Genomic DNA, 18,035 nt, shown 5'->3' with positions numbered 1-18,035 from the left:
TTTTTGGTGCTCATTTTGACCTAGATAATGCTCACCAGATGCAGATCAGATAACCCAAATAGAACTTAAGTTTCTAAAAATTCGTAATTCCATCTCCATCTCTTTTTTTAGTATTCTCTTTCAGAACAAAAATATTTTCACTTTTAGTGTTACATACAAGTTAACAAGAATTTATAATACTTTATGACTTTTGTCATCTGTAATTGTGATGTGTAGAGACCTAAAATGTAGTTTAATTTTTAAGAATATTTGATGATTTCAACAAATGATTGAAAACAATTGGCCGTCCATATGCAAAAAAAAGAACCCTAACCTAAATGTAATACCCATAACAAAAGTAAACTGAAAATGGATTATAGATCTAAATGTAAAACATAAAACTAAAAATTTAGAAGAAAGATATATTTACTGTGTGACCCAGGTACCACTCCTGTGTATTTACTCTTGAGAAATGAAGCTTTTGTCCACACAAAACCTGTGAAGTTTCATAGAAGCTGCATTCATAAGCACCAGAAACTGGAAACAACACACATGTCCTCCTATGGGTGAATAGTTATAAACAAACTGCAGTGTAGACATACAGTGGAATACTGCTCAGCAATGGAAAGGAGTGATCATTAATACGCACAGCAGCTTGAATGAATCTTCAGAGGCATTATACTAAGAGAAAGAAGCCAGTATTCCGTCATTATCAGAAAGACGAAACTAGAGTGATGGAGAACAACAGATCACTAGTTTCTAAGAATGCAGGAAGGGCATGCCTACAATGAGACAGCACACGGGCAGTTTTTTGGGGGTGAGAGAGCTATTTTATATCCTGATGATAGTGATCGATACTCAGAACTATATACCCCAAGAAGGTTAATTTTACCATATATTAAAAATGAAGCAAAAAAAAGATCTTTTCTTTTCTTTGTACCTATATGAGAAGATGGGTGTTAGCTAAATCTATTATGGTAATCACTTCACATTATGTGTAAATCAAGCCATCATGTTGTATGCCTTAAACTTACACAATGATGTATGTCAATTATTCCTCAGTAAAATTGGAGGAAATGTTTTTTAATGGAAAATAGTATGTGATGAAATAATGCCATTGGTTTTTCCTTAAAAGGGTTATAAAAATAATAATTGTTGGTAACCTTATTGTCTAAAATGAAGTGCTCAACTTGCTAGAAATGTTATTGTATAAGTTACATGAGAATCCAAAGCAAAACATTCGTTTGGTTTTTTGGTTGTTTTGGGGGTTTTTTTGCTTGTTTTTTAAAATAGCACTTCTGATAACCTCAATTGCTATTGTGTGAGCCAAATAATAGCAAACTTTTTCACATGATATACTTTTCCTTTTAATTTAAGAATCAAATGGGCGACTCGAATATCTCCAGTCCTGGGCTACAGCCAAGCACTCAGCTCTCCAATCTGGGAAGCACCGAGACTCTAGAAGAGACGCCATCCGGGTTACAAGATAAGGTGTGTACAGCTAAAGCTCCAGCTTTGTCCAAGATAACAAAACACAGGGTAGCATTTTGTAAGGATTTTAATGCAGTACAAGTTTGATATGTCATTTATCTTTAAGGCCCGTATAGGCAGTGCATAGTGATATTCACTCATGTCATTTCCCCTCATCCACGTAACTGTCCTTTATCTGGATTTTATAGTAGTTTCTGTCTGGTTTCCACTTTTGCCCTTGTCACTCCCTTACCTATTCTTAACCCAGCTGCCAGCATAATCCTGGCAAAACAAGTTAGATCATGGCATTCCTCTGCTTAAAACTCTCCAGTGGCATCCATCTCACTCAAAGCCAAGGTCGTGGCAGTGGCCCACAAGGCCCTACTTGATCTGGCCCCATACCCTGATCTCATCTTGTATCTCTGCCTGCTCACTTGACCCCAGCCTTGCTGGCTCTTCTGCCTTTCCACAAATGTGCCAGACTTGCTCCCTCCTCAGACAGGCCTTTGCACTTGTTCCCTGGCCTGGAATACTTGCCTTCTGTGTATGGCTTGCTCCCTTTCTTCCTTCAGGTCTCAAGTATCCTCTATATAGATGAGGCCTTCTCTCACCTCTCTATTTTAAATAACAATCCTTCCTGTGCTTTCTTTTCTCCCTAAGACTTCTACCCGACTAACATGGTTGTGGTTTTCGTATATATTCATTGTCTCCTCCCACCAAAATGTAAGCTCCATGGGGGCAGGCAGTTAGGTCTGCCTAGTTCAGCATCTATTCTTATTAGCCATCAGCATTGTAAATATCTGTTGACTGAGTTAGTTTTCTTTATAACTGATGGCTTGATGAATGAACAGATACCAAATAAAACCCATAGTTTTTTAATTAAACTTTTTATTTTGAAGTAATTATAGATTCACATGTAGTTACAAGAAATGATACAGAAAGATCCCATGTAGCCTTCCCCCATTCCCCATTGTTAACAGCTTGCAGAATATAGTACGATATCACATCTACCGTCTAGTTCACATTTTCTCAGTTTTATTTGTATTCATTTGTGTGTGTGTGTGTGTGTGTGTACATATTTAGTTCCATACAATTTTATCTGGTGTATAGCTTTGTGTATCCACCACCACAGTGAAGAAACAGAAGACTTCCATCACCACAAGGATCCTTAGTGTTGACCTTCTATTATCATACGGACTTCCCTGTCCTACCCTTCCTGCCTCCCGCCTCCTCATCCTTAACCCTAAACAGCTACTAATCTATCTCAGTTCTCTCCAGTTCTATCATGTTGTGATTTTAGGAATGGATTGACTCCATAATCCGCCCTTACACAGAGATAGTACATTTCTTTGGTAACACTGCCATCTAGTGCTGAGGAGCAAAGAATGCTCTCAAGCCTTAATAGTATTAAATTCCTTATGTTTCATAATTCACTTATTAGAATTCCTTTGGGACTATTTTTCTAGTTGGTTTTGTTTTGTTTTGTTTTGATTCCTATGTTAGGAGTAATGCATACCCTCTTGTGTGCTCAGTTTACTGGCCAGGTAGGAAATCTGACATGGACACAATAGAGCCAAACATATACGAAATTCTCTAAATATGGAGAGCTGTGGGATGAAGAAGGAACAGTGTAAAACCTGACACAGTATATTAAAATTTTGCCACGTCCCATATATGTTGTTGTTCACTGAATTCCATCTCCCAGGGGAAATAGTCAGACTAACACTTGATTTAAGTGAGGCGTTATAAAACTCAGAATCCAAACCTGAAGCATATCCAGACATGAGGAAAGAGTAAAATTTAACCTTTTCTATGGATGATGGAAGAGGAGTCCATGACTATATAAGCCCAGTTTCTAGAGGAATGTAGCCAGTTTTTCTTGTGATGGGGTCCTCTCAGGCAGAGACTGTAGAGCTGTTGGGAGCTTGTGTGGAGAAGCAGGCTCTGCTTACAAAGTTCAGCCTCTGTGACTGATTCGCCAGTTGTCTATTCCATTAGTTGGTACATCTTGACCTGTAGCCACCTCTTAGTTCTTCAAGGTTTAGCTGCACCTTTGTTTTCCAAAGGTTAATATTACTGTTCAGTTGATTAGGTAACCTGTAGTCTACTTAATTGACACCTCATGTGGTGGCATAATGGGAAGAATGTGGACTATGTTAGAACTAGATTAGAGTCTGGTCATTTGTACTCGGGCATCATCTATAAAATGGCAACAATAATAGTAGTGCCGCCCTGGCCGGTTTGGCTCAGCGGATAGAGCGTCGGCCTGCAGGCTGAAGGGTCCCAGGTTCGATTCCAGTCAAGGGCATGTGCCTTGGTTGCGGGCGCATCCCCAGTGGGGGGTGTGCAGGAGGCAGCTGGTTGATGTTTCTCTCTCATCGATGTTTCTGGCTCTCTATCCCTCTCCCTTCCTCTCTGTAGAAAAATCAATAAAATATTAAAAAAAAAAAAAAATAGTAGTGCCCTACAGATTAAGAGAGTAACGCACAAGTGTTAGAATCTGTTTCTGGCCTGGCAGAAGTTATAGGGAGGCAGCACTGAGAAATCTGGAAACTTTCTATGTTTTTTTTGTAGTCCAGGTTCAAAGTTTCGCTATATAGTTTTATTTTTTATTTTTTTTTTTTTTTTTTTTTTTTTTTTGTTTTTTTTTTTATTTTTATTTTTATTTTTTTTTTAAATTAAATCTTTATTGTTCAGATTATTACATTTGTTCCTCTTTTTTCCCCCCATAACTCCCCTCCTTCCAGCTCCCACCCCACCCTCCACCCTCACTCCCCACCCACTGTGTTCATCCATAGGTGCATGATTTTTGTCCAGTCACTTCCCGCATCTCCCACACCCCTTTTTCCCCCAAGAATAGTCAGTCTATTCCCTTTCTATGTCCCTGATTCTATTATAATCACCAGTTCATTCTGTACATCAGGTTATTTATTCACTTGATTCTTAGATTCATTTGTTGATAGATGCATGTTTGTTGTTCATAATTTGTATCTTTACCTTTTTCTTCTTCTTCCTCTTCTTAAAGGATACCTTTCAGCATTTCATATAATACTGGTTTGGCGGTGATGAACTCCTTTAGCTTTTCCTTATCTGTGAAGCTCTTTATCTGACCTTCAATTCTGAATGATAGCTTTGCTGGATAAAGTAATCTTGGTTGTAGGTTCTTGGTATTCAGCACTTTGAATATTTCTTGCCATTCCCTTCTGGCCTGCAAAGTTTCTGTTGAGAAATCAGCTGACAGTCGTATGGGTATTCCCTTGTAGGTAATTGAGCCTCTTTCTCTTGCTGCTTTTAAGATTTTCTCTTTGTCTTTTGCTCTTGGCATTTTAATGATGATGTGTCTTGGTGTGGTCCTCTTTGGATTCCTTTTGTTTGGGGTTCTCTGCGCTTCTTGGACCTGTAAGTCCATTTCTTTCACCAGGTGGGGGAAGTTTTCTGCCATTATTTCTTGAAATAGGTTTTCAATATCTTGCTGTCTCTCATCTTCTGGGACTCCAATGACTCTGATATTAGACCGCTTAAAGCTGTCCCAGAGGCTCCTTACACTATCTTCACACTTTCGGATTCTTTTTTCATTTTGCTTTTCCAATTGGGTGTTTTTTGTCGAATCTTTGGTTTGATTATTGTACTCCTCTGGTCTGCTATTGGGTATAATATTCTTTATTTCAGTCCGTGTATGCTTACTTTCTAATTTCTTTATCGTAGCATCGAGGGTCTCATTAGTTTTCGTGAGGTTCTGCACAAATTTATGGCAAGCCCTCAAAATTGCGATTCTTAGCTCCATATCCTCCATTTCTGTCATGTTTTTTTGTCTCCGCATCTTTTATGCTTTCTTGGTGCACCCCCTTGTGGTCTCTGTGCGCAGTCTTGTTCTAGCCAAGCCTTAATTGTTGTAGTTAACACTAGAGGGATTTGACCCTCAGGCCGACTGGCTGTAGGAATCAGCTGTGTGGAAAACGTCTGCCTTCTGGGGAGGCGCTAATCCAGCCTTTGCCTGAGGCGATCGGCAAATGGCTGTGCGCAGGCTTTGGGCGGGGCGGGCTCAACAGGGCGGGCGGAGGGAGCAGTTATGGCCACGCTCAGTCCCGTTCCCAGAGGCTCTGCTTCTCAGAACCCCGGCAGCCGCTGCAAACCTCGGAGAGAAAGCTGCCCTCAGGTCCCAACTGATGCCGGATAATCCCGCTTCTCCCGTTTGAGTCTGGGTCCCTAGAGACTCGCCCGGATCTGGAGCCCAGAGTCTGAGACTCACTCCCGACCGAAAACGACAACCGCGCCCTCAGCCACCAGCCCGCTTTTGCGCGCACCTCGGTACCTTTGTATTTTCCACACTGCGCCGCCTCTGAGCCTCGATTTGCTGTTCTCTTTCCTTCTAGTTGTAGAGTCTCTCTTCAGCCAGCCTTCCTGTGGTTCTGGGTGATGTCCGTTCAGTCTTTTAGTTGTATTTTTGAAATGGTTGTTTGCGGCAGCGGTCTCCGGTGTTTACCTACGCCGCCATCTTGGTCGACCTATAGTTTTATTTTTTAATATGAAGTAGGTTTTAAACCATTAGAAATAGTTATTTTTAAGCGTAAGTATAGAAACATTCCAAATGTAAATACAGGTTGTTTTAGTTTAAAAGTTGATTGATGGTCCACCAGGCAGGTAAAAATTGCTGCCTAGATCCTGACATTCTTGAAGCGTAAGGTGTATTTCATGGGGAGGCTTTTCCATGTCCTATTGTTCCTTTTCTTATAACATAAAAATAGTATTCTTACCTGGGATTGACTTAAATTTCTGGAAAATAGCCCTTATATGGTCTATGTTTTTCAAAGCAGTTATATCTAAATGTTGGTTTCTCTCCATATATATAAATCTATATACATATGTAACAGAATGTGGTGGTAAAGGTCTACATAATTTGCATCAATGAATAAAAATCAGTGTAGTTTTCCAGCACTTTTTTTGCCAGGCATCTTGATCATTTTGTTTTAAACATAATGTGTATAAAAAGGAATTAACCCAAGTCAAAAATGGGCAAAGGGCTTGAATAGACATTTCTTCTAATAAGATAAACAAATGGCCAACAAAGATTGGCAAGAATATGGAGAAATTAGAACCCTCTTGCACTCCTGGAAGTAACATAAAATGGTGCAGCAGCTGTGGAAAACCGTTTGGCAGTTCCTCAAAAAGTTAAGTGTAGAATTATAATATGATCCAGCAATTCAGTTCATGGACATATACCCAAAAGAATTGAAAACAATGACTAAAACTGATTTATTTACACTAATGTTCATAGCAGCATTATTCACTATAGCCAAAAGGTGGAAAGAACCCAAGTGTCAATCATTAGATGAGTGAGTAAACAAGATGTGATATATGCATACAGTGCAATATTATTCAGCCTTAAAAATGAATGAAATTCTGACACATGCTTCAACATGGATGAACCCTGAAAACATGCTAAATGAAATAAGCTAGTCCTAAAAGGACAAATATTGTATGATTGCACTTATACAAGGTATCTAGAATAGGCAAATTCATAGAAACAGTAGAATTGAGATTATTAGGGACTATAGGTAGGGTGGTGGAGAGAGGAGAAAAATAATTATTTGCCATTGGAGAATTCCTTCACTTAAACAAACCTCTTGTCACATTAATTTCCCAAAATATATTATGTTAGCTTTTAAAAATTAATAGAATTCTCTTAATTGAGTATATTCTAAGATAAAATTGTTTGATATGAAATTTCAGTTCTTTACAACTGGGGGAGGCTTCTGCCTCTTCCTCAACAACAGTTACTTGGAGCTGCCATCATCTTCCTCAGACCTGCTCCGCCACCTCACCCAGCAGCTGAAACGTCCTCACCAGGGCATTCCCTTCACTTGTAAACTGCCTGCGTCCTCTGTTCTCAGCACTGGCCTCCTTCCCCTGTTGTCTCTCCTTGACAAAGGGGAGAGAGAGAAAAATGATGTGAGAGAGAAACATTGATCAGCTGCCTCCTGCATGCCCCCTATTGGGGATGGAGCCTGAAACCCAGGCATGTGCCCTGACTGGGAATCAAACCGGTGACCTTTTGGTGCATGGGGCGATGCTCAATCCACTGAGCAACACCGGCCAGGCAAATGCTTTGGCTTTTTTTGAAGACTTTGTGACTTGGGAGTAGAATGAGAAAGGCCTATTTTTTTTTTTTTTTTTTTTTGATGGTTACATTTATTTTCTGATATTTGAGACCCAGCCGAGGTGCAATGCCTAGCTTTGTATCAAGAGTAGTCAAAATAGCCCTAACCGGTTTGGCTCAGTGGATAGAGCGTCGGTCTGCAGACTCAAGGATCCCAGGTTCGATTCTGGTAAAAGGCATGTACCTTGGTTGCGGGCACATCCCCAGTAGGGGGTGTGCAAGAGGCAGCTGATTGATGTTTCTCTCTCATCAATGTTTCTAACTCTCTATCCCTCTTCCTTCCTCTCTGTAAAAAATCAATAAAATATATTTTTTAAAAAAAGAGTAGTCAAAATAAAAGTAGGATTACTTGATCAGCATTTGGTCCCTCTGTCCTCCTGAGTGTTATTTCCCTACATGTGTTACTGACATGGGGCAATAGGCACAATTAACTTTGTAATAAGGTAATTGTCCCCTCACCTGATATCAGTCATTTGCCCAGGAAAAAAGTGAACTCTAACACTGTTATCTGGAGTCCCTAAAATTTGAATTTTATTACTAGTGCATGTTTGTTTGTTTTTTGTTGTTTTTTTTTTTTTTTTTTGAGAAAGAGAGACATTAATTTGTTGTTCCACTTATTTATTCATTCATTAGTTGATTCTTGTATGGTCCTCCTGACCGGGGATCGAACCAGGAACCTTGGCATATCGGGACAATGCTCTAACCAACTGAGCTTCCATCCAGGCCTACTAATGTAGATTTCTACCCACCAACCTGGGGAGACTAGATGCATCTTGGCCTTCATCGCTGGTACATCTTCACTTTGTTCCATTTTCTTATTTTCAGACTCCATCCATCCTTGCTTCTGCAAACTGTTTTTGATTGATGAAAAAGTGTAGTTACACTGGTTTGCAAGAGATGTCTTTCATTGGTGGTTTTGTTTGTTTTCCAGTCTGCTCCATTAGGACACAAACACCTGACCGTGGAAGAATTGTTTGGAACCTCTTTGCCAAAGGAACAGCCAACAGTTGTGGGTCTGGATTCAGAAGAAGTGGAGAAGCTGCCAGGAGATGCCCCTCAGAAAGAACTCAGCTCATTCCTACCATTTTCCTTTGAGCAGTCAGGAGGGACTCCTCGGTCAGAAAACCCGGGTGCCCATCCCGCTGCCCACCACTCAGCCCAACCTGAAGTCACTGCCCCGGTGCTAATCACTCCTGCCTCCATCTCACAGTCCAATGAAAAGCAGCTCCCAAGCTATGCGATCCCATTGCACCCCGGGCTCAGCCCCACTCTACCAGCAGAAGCTCCTACTGTACAGGTTCCCCCCTGCTTACCCCGAAACACCACCATGATGCAGGCAGTGAAGACCACGCCAAGACAGAGGTCTCCACTCCTGGGTCAGTCAGTCCCCGAGCTGAGCCATGTCAGTCTGACTGCCAGTCAGAGCCCCTTCAGGGCCCCTCTGAACATGACAAATACTGCTGGGACAACCCTCCCAAGTGTTGATCTTCTCCAGAAACTCAGGTTGACCCCACAGCATGACCAAATACAGACACAGTCACTTGGGAAAGGTGCAGTGGCACCCAGCTTTCCTCCAGCAGCTGGCCAGCTGGCCACACCTGAGAGCTTCATAGAGCCTCCTCCTAAGACAGCAGCAGCAAGAGCCTCCACCGCCCTGAGCAACATGGTGCTTGCTCCCCCTCAGGTACTGCAGGAGGGTGGTGCTTTAACCGAGTGGGGGGAACTGGAAAGACCATATGCTTTTATCGATTTGAGAGAGAGAGGGAAACATAGATGAGAGAAACATTGATTGGCTGCCTCATGCACACCCCACACTGGGGATCGAGCTCCAAACCCAGCATGTGCCCTGACTTGGAGTCAAACTGTGACCTCCTGGTTCATAGGTCGATGCTCTACCACTGAGCCACGCCACCAGGGCAAGACAGAGTCATTTTATTTTATTTTACTTATTTTTAATCTTCATCCAAGGATATTTTTCCATTGATTTTTAGAGAGGGAAAGACAGAAATATTGATGTGAGAGAAGCACATTGATTGGTTGCCTCCTGCACAAGCCCCGACCAGGGCCTGGGAAAGGGAGGAGCCTGCAACCAAGGTACATGTCCTTGATCAGAATAGAACCTGGGACCCTTTGGACCACAGGCTGACACTCTATCCACTAAGCCAAACCTGCTAGGGCCACACCCAGCAGAACTTAAATATACTGTGTTCTTTAGAAAATGGGAGCTCTTACCAGGATGGCATGGATAACACCTTTGGCAAAGACTTCAGGATCCTGGTTTTGCTGCATAGACCAATGTTTTAAAAAAGAGAGATGAACAGATGTAGCACGTTTCAATAAGGATTTCCTAGTTACTGAGGAAAATTGTAGGTTAGCAATAGGAAACGTTAGCAACTAGTCCTAGATTCCTGATGGCAGGGGCTGACAGGAACTTGTGACAGTGTAGCTGATGATGCAACAGGATGAGAGCTTCAGGACGGATTCTGACCCTCTTCACACCGCAAGGAGGTGTGTGCAAAGCCTTAACTGTGTCTCTGAGGAAAAAACTGAAACCTGTGACTTTTGTAAGAGCTGTTGTTGCTATTGAGTCTGCAGATGTGCAAGGTCCTGGCAGCACACCTCTGGATGAGGCTCTTTAAACTTTGGACAGGTAGCACTAAACGGCCTTTATCCAGAGTCCCGCTTACACATGCGAAATCTTGTCCTCATTCACAGGGAGAGAAAGAACTTCTAGTTGTAGAGCACACACATTAGGACTCAATGAAGCCCCGGCTCCTAAAATTCGATACTGCCAGGTGATTGAGAACATACACATACATATGCTGCCCTTGAAAGGAGGCATTCAGGGTTGATGGCTGCACTCCCACAGCAACAGGAAGAGTGGCAGCAAACGCATTTTAGGGCACAAGACCTGTTACATAGGACACTCTCCTTCCCCCTTGTGCTGCAGAGAACCTCAAGAGAACTGGCCCAAAGTGACAATTTAATAAGCTTCAAACCTGGGATGCTCTATGGCACCCTAGTGTGCCTGCACAAGGTAGACACTGAATGAGGACTGAAGGAGTTGGGAGTTGAACACAGCTTGGGATAATTTGAGTGGTCCTGAGTCAAATGAGGACTTCTGGAACTATCAGGCAAAAACAAACAAAAAACCCTCAAGTGGCCCGGCCAGTGTCGCTCAGTGGTTGAGCATCAATCCATGAACCAGGAGGTCATGGTTCGATTCCCGGTCAGGGCATAAGCTGGGTTGTGGGCTTGACCCCCAAAGGGTCCCGGGTTCCATTCCGGTCAAGGGCACATACCTTGGTTGCAGGCTCCTCCCTGACTCAGGCTCTGGTTGGGGCTCTTGCAGGAGACAACCAATTGATGTGTTTCTCTCACATTGATGTTTGTCTTTCCCTCTCTCTTCCACTCTCTCTAAAAGATCAATGGGAAATATCCTCGGGTGAGGATTAACAACAAAAAAAAGTTCTGGGTGTGAAGTAAAGCACTGTACTTGACTGAAAAGCTCATAGCTTTCAAGCTAGACTCGTAGATACCCCCTCGTAGGCCAGGCTCCTCTGTGACCCCAGACAGTTCATTACTGTGGCCTCTGTAGACTCGAGTCATCGCTGTGTGGATGTCTTCCCAGACTGTACACGTGCAGGGTCAGCCACAGGGCAGACATTTGCTCAGTGTTTGTGAATGGGTGGGTGACTGCTCAGAACACAGCAGCCTGCTTCTCTGAGTAGGAAATATGCTTTTTCCTGGAAGAGCTGTGATGTCCCAGTTAGCAAAGGGCAGTGTCACTGCCTGCCACAGTGCTGTCCTTGGCTTCCTGTTGCCCTGACAACAAAGCCTCCCAGGCCTGTGTGCTCTGTCTTGTTTATCCTCCCCTGCCCCATTTTTAAAAATTGCCCCCACCCTCAATTACCTGCCAACCTTGAAAATGCACACTTATTTTTTTTTTCATTTCTAAAATTTTACATTCCCATTTGCCTTTGAGCCTTTTCATTTCACCTCATGTCTCAGATTTTACACTAAAGCCAGCTTCTGACTGGTCTTGTCAACCAGTCTTTTCTGTAGCTTGTCCTGCTACATGGTGATTGGCGGGATCTCAGCCTGGTGCTGCACACACACACAAAAAAGCTAAATGGCTCAGACACCAGAATTATACCCACAGAACTGTGACAGGCTCTCTGCTATTTGTACATGAGGAGGGTGACAGATAGAGAAATGTAGATCTCTCGTTAATTATAGCAAATAGGAGAATTATTAAAACTGATTATTCTTAACTTAGTATATTCTGATGGTTAGCCATTACTAGCCTGGAAGCACATCTAGTTATATTTTTAAGAAATTCTATCTTTGATACCAGCAGTAGTATAGTAAATATATTGAATACTACAAAAGAAACAAATGCTATGTAACTGGATTTTTTAAATTCTCTTCTTACTGAAGTAAAATTTACATATACTAAAATGCAGATTTTTATGAGTTTTGACAAACGTCTATCCCTCGAGTAACCTCACCCAATCACAATATGTAATATTGCCATCATCCCTAACGTTTTCTCATGTCCTCTTTCAGTCATTTTCTTGCCCCCCACCCCCATAAAAAATTTACATTTTAATTTATCATAGGATTGTCCTTACTGTGTGTACATACCATGCTGGTTATTCATCATATTCCCCTTCTTTAGTGATCAGACTTGGCTTCTCATAACAACTCTACAGAATTCTTAACACATAAATGGGCTCTTCATCCTTTAGCTGACACGTTTCCTAACCAGACATAAATGCTTCCACTGAATGCTTATCTGAACTCCAAATAGTTAGCGTTGGACTCTGCTCCAGTCTCCTTCTGCTTATCGGGTTATCGGGTGTTGCTTACTTTGAGCCTGGTTGCTGGCTTCTGCACTTTGATACAGAAATGACCATTGTTCCCCTGCAGGCTGTAGGTCCCCCCCTGGTTACTACCGCTGTAGTGTCTTCAGTGCTGCTGTCCCCAAGTGTTTTCCAGCAGACAGTGACCAGGGCCACAGACCTGGAGAGGAAAACAAGCTCCCCTTCGCCTCTGACAGTTGGAACGTCGGAAAATCAGAGAAAGCCTTCCATCATTCTCAGCAAGTCTCAGCTCCAGGATACATTAATACATCTAATTAAGGTATGTAGTCTTTGAATTTTCATTCTTTAATTTTAAAAAATTACAAGTTTTAGAAATTAGCTAAGTAAGTTAATTCAGGACTAGATGGAAGTAATGTTATTCTCTTCCTGAGCTTATAGGTGGAATAATATCTGAGTGAATTATTAATCATGGTGTTTCTGGATGGTAAGATTCTATGGGTAACTACTTATACAAATCATTTATAACTAGTTACTCACACAGCTTTTTCCTAAGCTGTTACCAAGGATGTGAGTTCTGCCCTGGCTGGTGTGGCTCAATTAGTTGAGCATCATATCATGCACCAAGAGGTTGCAACCTGGTCAAGGCACATGCCCAGGTTGTCGGCTTGGTCCCTAGTAGGGAGTATGTAGGAGGCAGCCGATTGTTTCTCTTCCTCTCCCTTCCTTTCTCTAAAAATCAATACAAACATATTTTTTTAAAAATAGGATGTGAGCTCTGATGAGGTAACTGACATTACCATCTCTTCCAGAATGACTCCAGCTTCCTCAGTACACTTCATGAAGTCTACTTGCAGGTTCTGACCAAGAACAAGGACAACCACAACCTATGACTGGAGCAGAAACCAGCCTGAAAACAGAATGTCAACCTCAGAAACAAATAGGCCTCATCATGAGAACTTCTGAACAGAACATTGAGTTTCTAGAATCCTGAAATTGAGCCTATGAGAAAGAGACTCATTCCTTAAGAATGTTTTCCAAGTGACGTTCTCAGTGATAATGGAGGTTTCACTGTGAAGCATCACCAGCAGACCTTTGTTTTGACAAAAAAAAAAAAAAAAAGACCATTGTGTTAAGTTGTGTGGGTGTTTTCATCAGCTGTAAGCACCTGTGTGAAATAAGGAGTCTGAGTTTCAACTGCTTTCGCTTTTGAAGTCTTAGGGATGAGGGTCCCCAGCCTTGCCGCAGTCAGAGTTCAGCCCAGCCTGTACACCTCCCCCTCTTGCCTTTCCTCCCAGGAATGTGAGCATTAGGCTGAGAGTCAAGTCTGAGCAGCGCAGAAGCCAACTCTGCAATGTCGTTTCCAGTTGTAAGGATCAGAATTTAAATGGGCAAGTTAGGACTGGTTTGTTCCAGTGAAGTATATTTTATATGAGTGCTCCATTTGGGCCTTTAAAGTCCTGAAAATTGTGTTTTGTTTTTAAGAGTCCTTAGCGCTGACATGCAGCAGGTTCGTTCCATATGGTGGCGAGAGAGCAGGCACATCACACCTCTGAAGCAAAGGCTGAGGCTGGTAAAGCTCAAATTCTATCAGAAATCTTCACTTTAAGTTAAACTCTCCAGTGGTTTTGAAAACGTTAGATTTGTGTGTGAAGCATAGCCTTATTTTCCTTTTCTGTGTAAACACAGAGGTCTTTGTTGATTGTTTTCCTTAACACTTTGACAAAGGACCAGTGGACCAATCTGACAAAGCCATTCTGGTTCCATTCCTCGAGTCTACTGAGAATAATTTTGAAGCTATGCAGAAAAGGGAGCTGTTACTTACACTGCCCTTACCTTACTGTAGTATACGGAGTTCAAGCAAAGCAAATTCAGAACTTTACCAATGTATTCAGGCTGTGAGTACTTTTGCAGCCAAAGTGTGAAAATATGTAAAGATGCTTTGTTATGCTGCTATTAATCTGCCAGGATTTATATTTATTCTTTTATGGCATGTAATGGTGATTAGTAATATTTTAATGTAGATTTTGGTTTATTTCAGCAATAGTAATTTTAAGATATTCTTTGAATGAAAGTGTCTTTGTTTCTATGATACAGGTCATTTTGTAGTATTTAACCAATTAAGATGCACTGCTTACTTTTCTGAGCACTATTTAATGATTGGGTAAAAACCCTAGTGGCTCAGCCAGCTAGCATAAGGATTAGCTGTGAATAATGCTGACAGATGTGATAGTTCCTCGGGAACAATCAGTTAAGCTTTAATGGTAACTCAGTCATAAGTCCATAGATTTTTTTCCTAGTTGAGATTTTAGAAAATTACCTGTGAATTGCATACTTGTTTTAGTTTGGTCTTAGTTTTTTAGCATAAAGAATGCTTTGTTTGATTGGCTTTATTCATCTAAACATGCTTCTCTGGCAACTTTTCTGCTTCTCAATTTAGTGTCTTCTATTGCATCTACCTAGTTACTTGTGAATTGTGCAAAAGTCAGGAAAACTTATAAGTTCTCATACTCAATTAGGAATAGTTTGTTTTCAAAGGTAGTGTGTAAGTTCAGCAACCAAAAATGAATTGCTGGTGTATCACAGGGAAAGGGAAGGTTACAGTAGGATACAGAGAGTTACTGACACCAGGAGGCTGTCCACGGAGCCACACGACTGTTCTCAGAAAACAGTTGCACCAGTAGGTTGGATCACACCCAAGAGTAGTCTCAGTGGGCTTTGGTAAGCAGAAGAATCAAGGGATTCTGGTTATAATTAGTAGACATTTGAATTGACATGGTGATTTGAGTATGTATAATATTAGGAGAGTTAAGAGAGAGTATCCTAAGAGGGTCTGTAATCAAATCTGTTCATTTTCACCCTTTAACCCAAGGGAATAAATATGATAGATGGAAAAGAGAATCTGTGATAAGGTTTCCTTAACGTGAAAGTAAATTTTAAGTGCCCAAGTCATGGAGATTTGAAAAGGTGATGCCTGTTTCAACTCCCAAATTTAAATATTCAGAGCATGTATTTAAAGTTCAGAAGCCAGAACTTCACCATTATGATTACCTGGAAGTTTGGGCCAGAATGAGTTCCTAAGAAAGTCGGGCCAAGCCTGGGTAGTTGCAGTTAGATGATCCTGGCCCAGAAGTCCGTTCAGTTGCCTTATTCCTTTCAGGCTCACTGTCCAGAACCTCGTGCTAGCTTGGGTTGCGTGTTTACATTGCTACCGTGTCTTTTCTGGAACCTTAGTTGAATCGTAATGGACACCAAAACAGAGAGGCTTCTTGCTAGGTTTTGCAGGGGTGACCGCTCTCCTGTTGTGGTTAATGTGCTGTTTTGAATGGACTCCCAGACGACCTTACTCCTTTAGGCAGAAGCTCCTCCTCACTGTGCATCTCCTGAGATTTGTAAGGTGTGACTTTGAATCCTATGTTTTCAAATGACGGTCAGTGTCAGGAGAAGCATTCCGTGCTGTCTGCATGTGAGTGTCCACAGCTTTCCTTCTGAGGCTTTGGGTCACCGTCAGTGGTGTTTGAAGAGCCTTAGGTGACCTGGGTCCTCCTCTGCCTGAGGATGCGCAGGCTTTGTGTAGGCTATGTCTGCCCCAATTTTGCATGTCAAGCATTTGTTCCTTTTCCACCTATGTTTTCCTATAAAAATTGTAAACCCCATTAAATCCTCCAGTTAAATATTTTTAAACAATGCAGCTTTATTACTCTCCTCCCCAAAGAATGTAGTTGGAAATTTTCTCATTTTGGCAGTAGAGGCCATAACTGCCATTGTATTACTAATAATGCAACATGAAATTGAAGGTGCCTAACTGCTTAAAGAAACAAAATCAGCCATCAAACTGTAACTCTGGGCAAATGCAGAAACACGGAGGAATGAGAGGCGGCGGTGCAGGCACGCGTGGGCCCCGTCCGCGTGAGCGAAGACCAGGAACCACAGGGACTTGTGTCCTGCGTTCTCGCTGCACATTCGCTGTTGAGCATGTGTTTCTCTCTTACCTGTCTTTGGTTTTCTTCGCTTGTATTCAAAGTACCTTGTGCCCTGTGTTTTCAGGTGCCTAAAATGTTAAGATCTGCACCAAGTAAAGCAACTAACACTGGGCTTTTTGAAAGCTGTGTCCCTGAGTGTGCTGGGGCCTCAAGGAGCCTGTTTTTCAGCAAGAGAGATGTGTGCAATGTTTCACTTGGTTTTTATATTTGATTTGATATCTTCATTAAATGCTGAGATGCAATATCGTTCACTTAGAGTGGGGAAGATGCAAGATTGTGTTTCCCTTTTACCTGTGTGATTCTGTGTTCTAAGTGGTTTTTATTCTGTACCACCGCTTTGGCCACGTGGCTCTCGTGACTTTCAGTGTCCCAGAGTCCCAGCTCCCCGAAACATTTGGGGGGGGAGCTCTGGAATTACAGTGAGATTTTTGTTCCATGAGCGCAATACTGCATCATTAACATTTTTAATGGTATGAATTTTATACCATCTGTGTATGTTTGCAAATATTAAGTTATTACATGTTTTCAAATGAGCATTTTTCATCCTAAATTTTATATGTTTGCAAATATATTTTTTTAATAAAAGTTCGAAACCAAGTTTTACCACCTAATAAATTTTAATTGTGTTTTTATTTAATTTATAGAAATAGAATCTTTTGAATGAGTTGCTCCACTTTGCCAGAGCCTAATACTGGTGAGATGGGGTGGGGCAAGAGAACAAAACCGACAAAACCTTTGTCTACCTGCTTCCACCCTGTTCCAGCCGGTTGGATCGCAGGCCACACGGTTCCCAGGTCAGAAGCCTTGAATGAGTGGACTTCCAGAGAATTTCATCTCCTCCTGTTTCTATCTCTGATGTGTCCCTGCCCCAGACGTAGGCCTCTCCCAGGCCCGGTTCTTTCCCCCAAATAGAGCTAATAGAGAGGTTCCCATCCTGCTGGCACTTCCCCACATGGAGGATACAGTTCTAATCACGACCAGAAACACAGTTGATAAGAAACTTTACAGTCTGGGTCATTTCCCAAAGTCATTGTTTCCTGTGTATTGAGCTGTCAATGTGTGCCAGGCATCTAGGAAGGTAAGGAAAGAAAGCGAGTGAGGAAAGTAAAATGTGATCATTGTGGGAAATAAAGAAAAGTTTAGCCTTAACCGGTTTGGCTCAGTGGATACAGCATCGGCCTGCGGACTGAAGGGTCCCAGGTTCAATTCTGGTCAAGGGTATGTATCTTGGCTGTGGGCACATCCCCAGTAGGGGGTGTGCAGGAGGCAGCTGATCGATGTTTCTAACTCTTTATCCCTCTCCCGTCTCTGTAAAAAATCAAATACATATTTTTTTTTTAAAGGAAAAGTTTAAGGCAAAAAATGGTTAAACTTAAAGATTAAGTTTAGCAACATTTAATCTATGATCCAGGATCCCTAAACAGTGAGTGAAAACGTTATTAGAAACAACCCAGAAACCACCTGGCCGGTGTGCTCAGTGGTTGAGCATCAACCTATGAACCAGGAAGTCATAGTTGCTTCCTGGTTCATAGTGGCTCAGTTGGTTGGAGCGTTGTCCTGTGCACCAAAAGGTTGTGGGTTTGATCCCTGGTCAGATCTCATTGCATTTGGGAGGCAACTGAT

General features: G+C 41.9%; 1 protein-coding gene across 1 annotated transcript in view; it reads left to right on the top strand.

Annotated features, from left to right (window-relative positions):
* The window catches only part of DCP1A (decapping mRNA 1A), a 52,187-nt gene extending 35,167 nt beyond the window's left edge, over positions 1 to 17,020 (top strand). The window contains exons 6-9 of the mRNA XM_070390769.1: positions 1,357 to 1,470; positions 8,538 to 9,290; positions 12,539 to 12,751; positions 13,242 to 17,020. Of these exons, the coding sequence (XP_070246870.1) occupies positions 1,357 to 1,470; positions 8,538 to 9,290; positions 12,539 to 12,751; positions 13,242 to 13,322 (1,161 nt within the window). The 3' untranslated portion in view covers positions 13,323 to 17,020. The remainder of the gene's footprint in view (positions 1 to 1,356; positions 1,471 to 8,537; positions 9,291 to 12,538; positions 12,752 to 13,241) is intronic.
* Positions 17,021 to 18,035: the final 1,015 nt, after the last annotated feature.

The sequence above is a fragment of the Myotis yumanensis genome, unplaced genomic scaffold (genome assembly GCF_028538775.1).
Source record: "Myotis yumanensis isolate MYYU_CA2020_CCGP unplaced genomic scaffold, mMyoYum1.0.hap1 SCAF_14, whole genome shotgun sequence".
In the NCBI taxonomy this organism is placed as follows: Eukaryota; Metazoa; Chordata; class Mammalia; order Chiroptera; family Vespertilionidae; genus Myotis; species Myotis yumanensis.
This window is presented reverse-complemented; position numbering and strand designations above follow the sequence as displayed.